This window comes from Vanessa tameamea, chromosome 20 (assembly GCF_037043105.1).
Source record: "Vanessa tameamea isolate UH-Manoa-2023 chromosome 20, ilVanTame1 primary haplotype, whole genome shotgun sequence".
NCBI classification, from domain to species: domain Eukaryota; kingdom Metazoa; phylum Arthropoda; class Insecta; order Lepidoptera; family Nymphalidae; genus Vanessa; species Vanessa tameamea.
Window position 1 is genome coordinate 7,436,421 of NC_087328.1, and position 15,441 is coordinate 7,451,861.

General features: G+C 31.8%; 1 protein-coding gene across 8 annotated transcripts in view; it reads left to right on the forward strand.

Moving 5' to 3' along the window:
* Positions 1-15,441, forward strand: part of Trh (trachealess) — a 192,893-nt gene that overhangs the window by 448 nt on the left and 177,004 nt on the right. For all 8 annotated transcript variants that reach the window (XM_064218010.1, XM_064218011.1, XM_026641712.2 and 5 more), the window contains exon 2: positions 1,772-2,066. In XM_064218010.1, coding sequence (XP_064074080.1) covers positions 1,915-2,066 — 152 coding nt within the window. In that variant the 5' untranslated portion in view covers positions 1,772-1,914. The remainder of the gene's footprint in view (positions 1-1,771; positions 2,067-15,441) is intronic.

The following is a 15,441-nucleotide window of genomic DNA, read 5'->3' on the forward strand; positions in this document are numbered from 1 at the left end:
AGATAATTTAGCGAGTCTTAGTTTTCACTCCCGCGCACCCGAGCCAACTCAAACAGATGCTATTGCTTCACAAACATTAAAAGTACCCAAACCCGTAATCGCTGAGGTTAACAAAACACTGCGCAATAAATACTTTAGTGAAGAGTAAATATCGTAAAGACTTCAATAATAGGTGCCGATAAAACATACGAAAAATATTGAGTGCGCACACGCAATTAGTAAATATATCGAATGACGGGGTCATGCTCACTAGTGAGTCCGAAACGAAATCTTTAATGATTTATATATTACATTGAATTATACTTATAGTTATTCAAATTTTAAATATGAAAAATATTCTATTTCACATAAGAGCTGTGTGTTTTAATGTTGATGTTAATTTAAATGATATGACGTCACAGATTTATCATTTAGATAGGAAGATCAAGGATTTCATTGTTTTTATATAATTATGGCAAATAAAATAGAATATTTGATATTACTTTAAGCTATATACATATCGTTAAACTATTTTTAAAGTGAATTTTTATTGTACAAAATTAACGACCACAGATTCTTGCAATTTTATGACATTTAAATTAAAAGTATTATAATCGCATAGCTTGTATTTTCTACCCTTTCAATGAAAAAGTAAATTAATAAATTAAAGTACTCAAAGAGTATATTAGGCTTGCGGGTATTTGAATAAGTCATGGATTATAAATGAATGGATGAATGAATGGATCATAAAAAAAAGTTTATCTATGTCTACGTGTTAATAATTCGTAATAAAGATCTGGGTATGATAAAATGCAAGGTTCACTTAAGTGGTTCTTCATGTCACAGTATTTAAATTAAATTAAATTCGAACAATAATTTATTCAAGTAGTCTTTTCTATGAACTATTCAATTTACAAGTCCGTCATGTGAAGTTGCAACGGATTCTAAACATGAATTTTATCGATGGGGACCGACATGGACCTCACTAACTTCACTTTCATAAAGTCATATTGCTGTTAATTTTTTGAAATGATGTGTTACTAAACTTATTTCTTAACACTTTAACAAATCATATGATACGTTTATAAATGATATTTTTAACATATCATGATAGAGGATTATTTTCACCTTCTGTACAAATAAATGAATGAACTCCATTTTTAAATTGTAATATAAATTTATTATGTATAAATAAAAACAGTATAATGATTTCAATCAATTTAAGAGATTTTTTTAGAATCGTTAGCAAATTTTGAGCAATCGAAGATATAGTTAAGGAGAAAAATGCAATACAAGATTGCATAAATATTCAGTATATTGAGGACTTAAAAATGTATACAACTGAAAAATTATAAATAGCTATTGTAGTAATTATGCAAAGAATATCAGCAATGATTCAGTCTTCAATTGCAATTCCGATACTTAGAGTGAAAAACTAACCAGTTCAACGTATGAGTTTTACTGCACTACTAGTCCAACGTCCAGGTGTTTTAAGTACAAACTGAAAGATATAATTAGACGCATTTATTCTCTTCAGGATCTTCCGCTGCGGCTCCAACCAGTCGTATAGTTTCTCTGACACGACGGAGCCAATGTGTCAATGTAGTGGCCCACAATATGGCATATTATGTCAACCAGATCTATTGCCATCATCACAATTAATTCCAGACCTCATTGAGAGTAGGAACATTGGTGGCAATAACCCTTTTTATTCTTTTGCACTTGAACGTCTTCGATAAGGACAAATTTCATTGTTAATTTAATTAATCAATTATATAAATATCTATTCTAGGAAAAATAATTATTATAAACAATAAACTATTGTGATACAATCAAAATGACATGAACATTTAACTAGAACCATGTGTTTGTATAAAAACTAAAGTGAAAACTAAAAAAATCAAAACAAGAATGGACGTGTGTTAATTAGTGAAAATGGAGCACCCAGGTGGATTCGCATCCTCCCCCTGGGCGGCCATGCTGGGCCACGGCATGCATGGCATGATGCAACACGAATACACGCATCCGCATGCACACGCATCCATGCCAATGGATCTGCATGTGCCGCAAGCTTTTCCGTATTATCGGTAAGTGTACGAGTTTCTTTTAAGCTATAATTATTGCGAAAACAGCCATGGAATCGAAGTTTGGTTATTTTATATAGGAAATGCAGTTAATGCGGTGCTCATTAGGAATAATTAACCAACGTGCTCGTTCGTTCGGAATACTTTATGAGGTGACATGTAAATTATTACATTATAAGGTATTGTAGGTAATTTAAAATCTTAGATCGTAGATGTCGAACGTTGTTTCATTTATTTATATTTAGAACGAGCGGATATGGCTCAGTGGTTAGAAGATGTGAAGACAAAAAAATTACGTGTTTATATCTGGATAATGTATTTCATTTATGCTTATGTATACGTGATTCATCTCGTACTTGTGATAGTTCAAGGAAACCTGCATGAGTCAAATAAAGTGCAGATGCAAGTATCTATCAGCTCTTATTCAACCAGTTGTAGCAATTTCCAAACCTATTATGTCATTAGAAGAGGTCTTTGTCTTGTATGACGAAATTTTCGGGCATTATTACTAATTTTCTATTGACAATGATAATGACCAAATGCTGCAGAAAATCTGAACAGATTCAATTCTCTCTCATGATAATTATAAGGTATATAAAATAGCAGCCCTTCTCGACTTCGTACGGAATTCAAGAATTCATTCAGAATTTATACAAACCTGTCATACCCCCTCTCATTTCTGAAACGTAAACCTTACAAAATAAACCTGCGTTCCAAATTTTAGCTTTCTAGACACGGTAGGTTTCTTTAATAATAGCATTTTTTTTTATGGAACTGTAATAAATATTAATCAGTTCTTATATCGTCAATGTGCCACTAAACTTGGGAGCTAGCTTGATACGTCCCTTGTGCCTGTTGTTATACTGACTTTAAACCGCAACACACCGATACTAAGTATTGCTGTACGGCGGTAGAACACAGACGGACTTGCTCAAAACTCTACCACCAAGTAGATAGTCAGCTAGAATAAATATTTTTAAAGTTTCGATACAAATGCTTGTCGAAGTGTCGGTGTTTTCATTGAACTTATATGTTTCCGGATTTTTGTAGATAATTATTAAAAGTTCAATTTAAAATTTGATATTGTAGAATCCATCCTTGATTAAATCGAAATGTCAAATACTCAACAATGAACAAACGGGTTTTTGAAATTTTATTTAATAAAATATTGGCTATTGTTGTCGGAAATAAATTTTAATGCAATGTTTTTTTTTAGCCGATTCATTGTACAATGAAATTGTAGTCGAGAGTTGGGGTATAGCAAATTATATTTTATTTTGCTTCTGATTTTCCTTACAACTTGTGATACAAGCTATATTTAATAGAGACGATATGTTTAGCTAATAATAACTATAAGTCAATTCAAAACATTAAAATTAAAATTGTAATACCTAATACCATTATTATAAAGCTGAAATTCGAACTCGCTAATCTTTAGATATTTTAGTTTGGTAGCACGTTTGTTAGCACGTTTATTGAAAAAGGGCAGCGGGATTAGAACACTGTTTCGCGGGTAGTTATAACATTTATTCTTAAAGTTTGACGGTTGGTGTCGTTTAAAAATCTATATTTTTACAGTTAGATGCACATTATGTACTAGTTGACGTTTTGGTAGTTTATCAATGTTACTACTAATCGCAATACGATAAGAAGGGTAAACACGATAAACCTCCATATATTTCCTGTTATATATTATAATAAACTTTAATGCAATATACCGAAGATGTTTCGTTTCGTTTTTTTTTTCTAAGCACAAATACTCACAATTTAAGAAAAATGTGATTGGAATCTTATCCTTGGATTTTCAAATTCAATCAATAGTTTCACTAATAAGGATAAATTTCTCGTAATTTTTAGCGGCAAACTGAAGAAACATGGTCAATTTGAATGCGTTCAACTAAGTTTTAATTTTTTTTATATTTATAAACATATTAATTGTTCAAAATAATGCTCGGATTTAAAGGTGTGTGTGTGTGTGTAAAGTATGTGTGTATATGTGTAAAGCAAAGTAAAGTTTTTGGCATGATTCAGATTCTCATCCGCCACATGCAGGTTTCCTCGCGATGTTTTTCTTAACCGACGTCCACGAGACGAACTAAAAATCAAAATTAAGCACATAAATTCAGTGGTGCCTATCCCGGGTTTGGCCGTAAAATCATCAGTTAAGATTCAACTTCTAACCACGGGGCCAGCACATCCATACTGTGTACACATTCAGTATTAGAACATCTTGTTCTAATTTCAAATTACATTGGAAACGAATATATGTATATCTATCTCTTTCTTATTTTTATAAATAAATATCATAATAATATCAAATATTTTCTGTTAATGAAATTGTCGTTTACACTTTGTCGATTTTCCTTGTCAGTTATCAGTAAGCGGCAATAAATTTTAGTGATAATACGAGTTTACAACTTTTAGTGATACTACAAGATATTCAAAAAATAAATTTAAGCAGTAAGAATTATAAGCAGATATGGCCCAGAAAAGATCGCTTGCTTGATTAATACTTACTAACAATATAAAACTTCAATTTTCCCGTGCGAAGTCAGATAGTACAAACAAAAAAAATGAGGAATTCAAACGTTTCCTAAATGAAAATATTTTTTAGTTAAAACGCATGAAAATAGCTTGAAATTCCGTTGAAATGAACTGTATAATATTATATTAAGGAAAACAATAATTAGTGCCACACTAGTTCATGTCTACTTCCACACAATCTAATGATACGCGTATCTTATTTAAAAGAAAAGATGTTATAATTGTCTATTAAACGAGCGTTATCCAGTGCGGGGCAAAATCTCAGCGTAAAAAACAGGTTCCTCGGATAAGGTTACCTATTACGGCTGGATGCCGCGCGCTGCGGGTTTTTGTATGACACGTCGCATAAAGCACGAGATGAGAGGATCCGAGGAAAGTTACGACTTTACGATATCTGTGTTCACTTTTTAGCGACTGAGGGAAGTATTTTCGTATTTTCAAGGAAGTTTCGCTTTTAGGAATTCTCGTATGTGTGCGTGTGTACGTGAATGTTTGGTATGTGTTTTTTGTCGTTAAATGCTTGAGTGATGGGTTTTTGAGTGTTATTTTAATGGAAAGTTTCATTTTGGGTACATTCGTTGAAAATGTATTTGTTTTTAAAAGATCAATTTACGCTTAATAGTGTGTAAAATATAGATACGAAATAAATATATTACTTTGTAACATGTTTCAACTATTTTAATTTGAAAGGTATAATATAATCGAAGTGAGGAGTTTAAATTACATAAAAGGGATAAATAAGGAACTGGCAATGATTAATAGATTACTTTTACCTTAAAGAAAGATAGATAAAAAACGAAGAATGAATTGCAAAAGCATGCCTTTACTTGATAGAACAAAATACGACGCAGTAGTGCTAGAGCATTACGTTCTAGCAGCTTTGACAATAATGAAATAACAGAGGTAAAAAGGTATATACTTGGTATCTATTTACCGAATTTACAATTTCTAATAACCCTGCCTGTCGGTTTGTTTGTATATCTGTTACGATTTCACGGTTAAAGCATTTGATGAAATTTGGTATTAAGCAAGCTTGAGCCCCAAAGAAGGATATACGCCACTTTTTTATTCCTAAAACTTATGATCGCCCCGAATACGCGGGCAAAGTTGTGTGCTAAAACTAGTACTACAAAATTTTGAAAGTGTATTTAATTAATGTAACAAAGAGTTCAATTTTTTACATATATATTCTTAATAAATATTGTTTGTATGTTTGTCCTCTAAAGATCTTCTAGTCCTATACTTCACGTGTTATGTGAACCGTTATTCTACTTGTACGAAGCCGGGATGGGTAGCTAGTATAAAATAATAAGGTAAAAAAGGATTTTTTAGCATCAGTAGGTACAGAATTAAAATATAAAAAGAATAATATTCCCTTGAGCAAGAAAAGAATGATAATACAATATCAGTACATTTTTTTTACAGATTTTGTTAATTCCAATTTTAAATTAATCGTACAATAAACTTACTTCTACAATAAAAAACAAACAACTAACTTAAAGAAAAATATTGTATTAGAGAAATGTCTTGATGCCTTTATAAACTGGATATCGCCACTAGTATTTTTATTATAACCGCATTTTTTTCACAAATCATATGAGCGTATCGTATTCGAATCTGGCATCGTGTGTCGTCGTCCTACCGCACTATAATCTGCGCGTACACACTCCGAAATTACAATCAAAATGGCGGCAACCGTGTCATTTCGCGGGTCGATGTGGTCATCCGATCTGATCCTAATTACAGTTTCTTATATTATCCGGTTACGATTTGTACGACATCGATAGCCTACCTGCCTATAAAAAGTTGTTTTGCTCGCATGAAGCGTTGCTTTTTATTCTTTTGCATTAGCATTTCCCTCCTGGATAGCTCTCGATAATAAATCGAATTGATACATATATTGAATAAATGTTGCCAAGTTTTAAACGTTTTTTAACGTTATCATACTACGCTGTCTTTAAAAAAAAAAAGAACACATACGTATTTAAAATATCTTAATCGAAATTTTCATTTCTATATACGACCAGAGAGAGAATTAATAATCTTAAAAACTTCAACGAGAGATTGTTATGAACATTGCACTAATTCCTTAATATACGTGACGAGCGTTACTCTACACCCGAGCCTTTTTACACGTCCACCAGTATTATTGAACACGTCACGACCACCTGTATGAGAGCCCGAAAATAAATAAAAAAGTGACATTCTCTCAAAATTTTTGACTTAAGAATTAATTGTGATCGAAATACATGATTTGAATTCAAGGAGGTTCTTATTGTTATGTCAATATTTGGTCTGTTGCTATTGAGACCACTTTATTAGTTTTGGTGTCGATTGGTTGCGTTTGTCCGATTTCTCTTAATCATCAATAATTAATGATGAGCGACCGCCAGCATAATTAAAACAAATACCTCGTATTGTGACCGGAATTTTGTTTTTTTTTTTACGTTTTAAATTTAACTTGAAATCGGAGCATTGGTTCTTTAGATACTTATTTATTTTAACGAAATTATATTCATCAACATATGTAGTTGATATGTTGCAACAAATACTTAAACATATCTTTTTCACACATTGAGTAAGTTTTCAATAGATTTTTAATAAATACATAAATATAAAAAGCAACTCATTAGTATGTTAGGCCAATAAAGAACGCTATGGCTCTGAATATGTTGATCTTAGCCCAAGTTCGTAGGCTACTATTTGGAAAGTGTCTGAATTGTTTTCGTGCTTTGTTAGTCGGATGAAATTCTACCGTAAGTATAACCATCAAACAATTAAGGAACAAAGTGGAATACGCTTATTTGGTAGTAGGGTTTTGTGCAAGTCCGTCTGGATAAGTACCGCCCACCAAACAGCAGTATTCAGTATTGTTGTACGTTGGTGGCGCAATGGCGATGTAAGAAATGGTCAATATTTGTTACAGCACCATTGACAATGGGCGGTGGTGACCATTTACCATCAGGATAAATATCTTACATAAATCATAAAAAAAGCTCTTAAGTTTCCATAATATTTTATATCATTATCCATAATACGAGAGCAAGCCTTTGCCCAGTAGTGGTTTATTGATTTTTTATTAAAGTTACAGAAAACAATTTAATAAGGACATTTTCTTTTACACTTATAATATTACATAAATAGATACAAAATAACAAATTCACTTTTGCATTTCTCATTTTAAAACTCTTTATAAATATCCTATTAGAGCGTCTTTATACGGCATTCAAACGACTTTAAACGCTACTAAATAGCAAAATCAAAAAACGCTGCTTACTTCGATTGCTCTTTAACTCTTGTGCAATGCTCGTAAAATATTCTACAATTAGTCAAGTAAAGAGAAAAGACGATTTATTTACAGTCGAGTCAAGTTATATTCTATGTGCGGATTTACCTCTGAACGATAGTATTCACAGTTATTTTTATTAATGATTTTTTTTTTTTAATGTGTATGTACTTTGAGCCCAATGTGAGTAATTTTAAGGTCCGATTTAAGGGGAAAGAAAAATAAGCAACGTCTGATTGAAACGTTTTCGAAATAAGATACGTAAACGTATCCTGATAACTTCGTTGTAAATTATTGTTTTTCATAATTTTGGTAGACAAACGAGCGAAAGTACCATTAACGGTAAGTGGTGGTCGCATAGTAATATAAATAAGCTTTGTATTGTTCACAAATTTGTTTATAAAATATATTTATTATTACACATTTAATGTGTTATGAATTTCTGATTCAATGTATTTGGTTAACAAATATTGTTATAGATATTCTTCCCCGCGTGATACATACCCGCGAATTTCTTTAGAAAACATTTTTTTTTAATTATTTTAAATTGCAAGACTAAGGACGAACTGGATAATTACACTGTGCGATTTTTATTCCGCCATTAAAATTTAAAACCCGCACCGAACACGTCTAATTTGTATCAAGCTAAGAATTTTTCAAGCGAATTTTAAAATCGCAAATGCGTGTATCTGATTTCAATGGTACGAAATGATATATCTCGTTCATGTTATTTAAATATATTTTCAATTCATTTGTGTTAAAACGTAAAAGTATTTCAGATGCAGCTTAATTTTAAAACAAAAATAATTTAAAGAAATTTAAAACAAAATAATCGAAACGAATTCACGCAGGTGATTTTAACGGCAACTGGTATATCTTGTTAATAATTTAAAACAAACAAATTGTTCCATAACGTCGTTTATTCTATTTGTCGTACGAGTTGATTGAGTTATCACTCTATTGTATGGCTCACCGACTGTTCATACATACATAGCCTTAATAATTTGCAGTGGAATGTAAAATTTAGCATAAATTGCAATCGGTTTTATTTCGACTTTATTTCAATTAATTTTGCCAAATGACTTTGAATCTTATTTTCAAAAGAATGTAAGAACTCAATAAAATATTGTCTCGATAATAATAACAAAGCGTGGTTATTCTATCTTTTTATTTATTTTATAATATATTTAAATATCAAATTTAATTAAGGTCAATAAGGCTCTTGATTAAATATTAGGACATGAATACAGAATAAATCAATTATGTTAGTTAATTATTTATTGTTCTGCTCATATATAAAAATAAACACGAAATAAACAGCATGATTAATTTAATGGAAGTTAAAGCTTAAACTGATGTCAAGACTGTTAATAAAACGAGTGTGTGTATGTGTGTGTGAGAATGTGACAGTGTGTGTGTTCGTTCATATTGTATGTGTTTCGTATCATCTAATTGAGACAAAACTTTGTATAATTGTCGTTAGTACACGTTATCTAACATAATATGTATAGGTAGGCCATTACAATAGGTAACATGCGATTCGTATCACTCAATTGTTTATTAATAAATTTAAAAATGCATCGATAGATGCCAGCGTTTAATTTATGTATTTTTTTTTAAATATAGCCATGTGCTTAAGCGGCATCTTATAAATCCACGATAAATGAAGCACTTGACGTGACACTATGACGCATTATATCATGACATAAATAGATATAAATGAAAATTTAAAAGTTTTATCGATTCGTTTTCACGGTATCTCTTTACGGAAGAGATCGGATTAGTCTTAGAGTAAAACGTTGTATATGAAATGAGTAATATTATAACCGCAGGACCGACGTTGACGGATTGATGAAGGTATAAAGCACTCCTCTGTTACTTTATTTAGACATGTAGGATCTATCGAAGAAAATAAAAAATCTGTTCACTTAAGACATGTTGTATTGTATATGTAGAGGGTATTTGCACACGAGATGTACGATAACTACTTATCTTGTTTTAATTTAAAAACAGGAAGAGAATAAATTTGTATTAATATTTATGATGTGAGAATTTATAGCAATATTAAGACATCTTGGTATTTATTTATGTACATATGTTTAGAAAACTTTTTTTAAAAAATAATTATTGATGTATGGTCCAAACCTCCTTCACCTTCTCCTCAAAGAGGTGGCCTTAGCCCAGTAGTGGGAAATTTACAGGCTGTTAATGTAAAGTAAAAAAAAATGGCTGAGTTTTATTAAAATTTAATTAGAAGACGTGCCTTCATAAGCCGATATTTTATGAGTTAAATCCTTTGTATGTCGAAATTCTTGTTAAGTCGAAAACTTTTAGAATTTCCCTTGACATTCGAGTTATCGAGATTCCACTGTAGTTATAAGTTTTTTTTTAATTATACTATATTATATTCGTACAAAATCAAACTTTAGATTTTGCCTAATTTTAGCTTCATATATTAGTTGCAATGCATATACCAATGTTTGTAAGGGATCGCTTACAATGTCAAAACTGACTATCATTCAACTCTTGTATAATTTGCTCTATACGTAAAGCTTTTAATGTGCCACTGCACTAAAACCTCTCACTTTAATGAGAAGGTTTGGAGCTAATTTCACCATGTTGCTCTAATGCGGGTTAGTATATACACATGTGGTAGAATTTCGTTGAAATTAGACACATGCATGGTTTCCTCATGATGTTTTCCTTAACCAAAATAATACTAGAAAATCCGAACAAAAGCTGGAAGTCGAACATAACAGGATCAACATTTTTACGTGTTGAGACACGGGACAGAAAAACGAAATATTTTTTTACTGACTTGACCCAAGATTTGATCTTAGAAACTCGGGATCTGCAGCCTTTTTATATTGGCCACTAGACCAATGAGGCAGTCAAAGTTTCTAATATGTTAACTTCAACGTAGTGGCTCGCGTCGTATCAGATAATTGCTTGCAAGGAAATTGAAAGTCTGACTGCCATTAGCTAGTAAATAAACGAAATACAGTTTTAGAAATGTTGTTTCGATAATTAAGTTAAAAGCCGAGACGACCCATTGGTTAGAACGTCTAATTTTTAACAAAAACTGCAGGGTCGAATCCGTGGTTTCGTTTGTATATAATTCATATTGTGCCCGACGGTGAAGGAAAAAAAAGTTAGGGAATCCAGCAATCCACAGCAGAGCAGCATGGTGGAACAGTAACCCCAAGAGGACTGAATGTACTAGACCAGCTGAGCAATAATTACGGACTGAAACTTTGACTTAAATTTAAATATAAAAACATAATTAATTTATGGTTTTATATTTAAATTGCATTTTGGAAACGAAATTTTACCGTTAAACACGTATTCTACATACAATATTTCGTAAGGCTCCTTATCCATGGCTAATTGCCCTATAGAAATTAATTCGAAGTCGGCTTGTCTGTCGATGGATTGTCGTGTGAATGGTGGGTAGACGCCGTGGCGCTGATAGTGGTATAATCTGATCACATTCATGTAATGTATCGGAGGCGATACGTAGGTGGACCTTTAGATTTACCTTCTGCTGTGCCCAAGTTTAGTTTATTTTATATTACTTTTATAATATTAGCTTCCGTCCGCTTCTTCGTCCAACGTGTGTGGGGTTTCAGAGTCATGGTATAGTATAAGATATTTCTATACCAAATTTAATCAAAATCCAGTCAGCCGATCATACGAATTTTGATCGCTATTAGATGGTGATCTATGATATGTCATGTAGTTTTTTTTTTTTTTGGTAAACTTTCTATGAAGTACTAAATCTTGACATTTTTATTAATAGCTGTATTGTCTAGTTTAACACTATAAACTTAAATAGTATAATTTTTTTTGACAATATATTGACAGTATATTTTTTATTTTTTAATGACGGGTAGATCAATCATGATTATATATATACATATATTTATTGAAAAATGTACATAGCATGTAAATTGATTGGTAAGAATCTAAACTCACGTGAGCCATGCTTCTATATAATATATGTTGAGTAAACCCGTTTGCGCAATCAAGCGCGTGCTTATTACGGCATAATGCTGCTAAGGCAAAACAAAATGCGGGGCTTATACAAATGTCAAAGATTTAGACCGCGTGGCGTTTGGGTTACAAACATATACTCGAAAATAACATACAACACACACTAATTCATTCGTAATTTCGCAGTTATTTGATTAGTCAAACTATTATTTATAAGCTTAACCATATTTTTTTAAATAGGAAAGTATTTTTCTTTAAAATTTAGAATGGCAAAATACATGATCACACTCACCTATATCCATGAGCACTGTAGAAAATAAAAACCAGTTCTTATCTAGAATGCGCCGCCATCCATGGGATCTAAAATGTTATGTATAATATACTTAGTGGTTTAATGTTAGGAGTATATTAAAACAATTAGCAATTCGAATCTTAACAAGAAAACCGAGTAAAAGATTGAATGGTGTGTGAACCAATGTACAAGCATAAGAATATACTTTGATAGTGTATATTGTCGAGCTATTCGAGTCATCGCAGGACATGTTATAGTCCACCAATGTGCACAAGGCGTACTCGCTATTCCTCCCTTTACCACCAACACAATAGGTATTAATATCACCTGTTCTCAGACACCACGATTTTCGGAACAATATTTTAATAAAGTCTGCAAAAGTATTACTGTCATTTTAAGCACATTTTAAGCGTCATTGGCGCAATGGATTATGGCCCACGTAGCGATGAAAAAGTCGCAGGTTCGATCCTGACCTCTTGGGCTATTATCATCCCCACACTTAACCCAAGCTTTAAGCTTAACTGGAGGGGTAAATAGGAATATTAGTAATACTTTATACAATGCAAATGCAACAACTCTTCTAAAAAATGTATTAGAAATACCCAATTAACGGAGTGACACAAAACAAAAAAAACAAACTGACATTCGAAAAATGGCTCGGATATAAAAGTCTGCGAAGAAATAATTCAAGTAACAAATAAATATGATAATCGTTGTAAACGTTCGGTAAGGGCTAGCGAAGCTAGGGCTTCTTATTAATTAATTTAATTATTTGTTATCAGTGTAGAATACGTACTACGTTAGCTTAGTTTAACACCAGTGTGAATGTCAGATTAGTTTAACGCCAGATTAAAGAAAGGAACGAAGGTAAAGATAAAAAACAAAGTGGGAAATATCTAGATTAATAACTATGCTTTGCAAGGACTTAACAGACAATTCTCACTAGTATTTTCATAATAGTTCACTACTTACTCGGAAGCCAAGTAGTATAACCGAGCACCGGTGTACGGTAATTGTGCGCAAGCGTATAACCGCAATGTCACTACAAAATCATGCTTATCAACCGCGTAATTCTGTCTAATCATTGCCTCTCATTGCTGGGTATTATACTTTGATTATGTAAACATTTCAATCTCGTATTGTAATAATGATTATAACACTGGTGTTGTATCTATTCGAATTCCGAAAAAGTAGTATTATTTAAAACTTATTTTATAATGTGTTAGTCTTTATATGGCATAAAACCATATTATTTAATTAGGATGATTGAATATGTATAACAGAAGACTTGGTACTTATGGCATAATACTCCAATACTGTTTTTCTTCACCGATAAACTCGAGATTTATAAGAATTATAAACACAAATTAATCAAATGAAAATGAAGGTGTAATGTAAGGATTTTTGTACGTATTGTAATTTCTCCGCAGACGTGCTGTTCGTGGCTTTGTTATATCATATTATTTATAATATTAATTATGTTATTTTAACATGACTGTATTTTATTGCCAAGCAGCATCAAAATCTGATTTTTTGGTTTGTTGATTGTCAGTTAACATTTATGTTCTCTAACCACTGAGCCATTTGGGCTTTCCACTAGGCCATCTCTGCTCTCCGATTTAATTTTATATTATTTACTCCTACTATGTCAATGTTTTTTTTTCTAGAAACTATTTATGTGGAAAAAATATATCTATTTGATGTATTTCTTTGTATGTTTTTGGTGTTGTATTAAGCATATTAGTATATTATTTATTAAAAACTTTTCTCATTAATTTATAAATAAACTGAAGAAATTATTCACGAATAAAGTTTAAGACGCCTCAATAATTGTTGCTGCCATTTAAAGAAACCTTTCAAAGAATTTCACCTTTTATTTCTCCCTCAGGGAGCGAGATAAATAAATTTTCGACTCATAATTAGAATGGGAGTGGATAATCGTAGTCGCGACATTCCTTAAAGGGGAAAGAGTGGAAAAACTGCGAATAAAAGAAACGTGCGAACACAGCGTCGGACGATTGAGCACAAATGAAAGGGCGCCGGACTGAGGGCAAAATCAGGAAAACAATTGGAACAACGGTGGCTGTGGAGACGAATGCGTTATATTTAATTATTAATTTCAAATGTGATTGACTGTCATTAGCCAAAGACTTTGTGATTTAAAAAAGGATAACATAGCCGAGATGGTTCAGTGACTACATCACGTTTATGTTAACTGATAATAGTGGGTACTAGTCAGGATTTGCACCACTGAGTTCCATGTGCCAAGTTAGTCTTCCAATTTGTCTCACGCTATGCAGTCAAAATTCTGCTATATATCATGAGCATCATGGCGGAATGAGCTCCATACATTTTCAGTAGTGAGGAATTATTTAGATATTAATTAAAATAGCTTATGTTTGAATATTATTCAAACGGTGAACATTTGATGATTATCGAAGCACAAAAAGTAAATGCATAGTTTAATTGAAACTGCTTAAAGTTTTGTAATATTTGACCAACATAAATAAATATATAAAGTTAAGTTATGTACCAAGAAAAGATTATTACAATAACTATAACTGTATTCCTAATTTAAATTAAATTAAATTAATTAAATATTCTTTATTCCAGACAAACCCATAAGATACACAAAACATAGATTAAAATAAAACATTTAAAAACTTAACCTAATGAAATTAAGAGTAACTTTATACTTAATAAATTAGAGTTTCTGTAGATTAATCTATTCCATACCTCTCATAAGCCACATTTGCAGGCTGCGTCGAACAAATGGGGTGTGAGAATTAAAAGGCGCTCAGCGTCCCGTTGCCTCTATTAGCCGTTTTGATTATTGGCAGACTTTAAAATGGAATTAGGACTGTTTAAACGACATTTCTCTTTCCTTATACGTCTGCAGCTGTCTTGTTTGAAATGACGATAATTTTTTTTGTAATTTCATTTTATAATATAAAGATTAACAATCAAATTAACTTTGCTATATATAATGATAAACGTGGAGGCTTATAATTTAAATATAAAAGTGCCTCGTTGGTGTAATGGCTATTTATATAGTGGTAGATCCTGAGGACTCGGAATTAAATACTTTTTTTTATTTCGTCGAATTAAGATAATTACGCGCTTGTCCCACATACATTGGAGTAGGTGGGACTGCTCGCCATCTAGTAGGAAAACCCACTAAAAACAGCACTTCACACTTAGTCTATTCGGCTGGCAAAACGTGATCTTTCGCGCGTGGTACAGTGACGCCACGATGTTTGGCA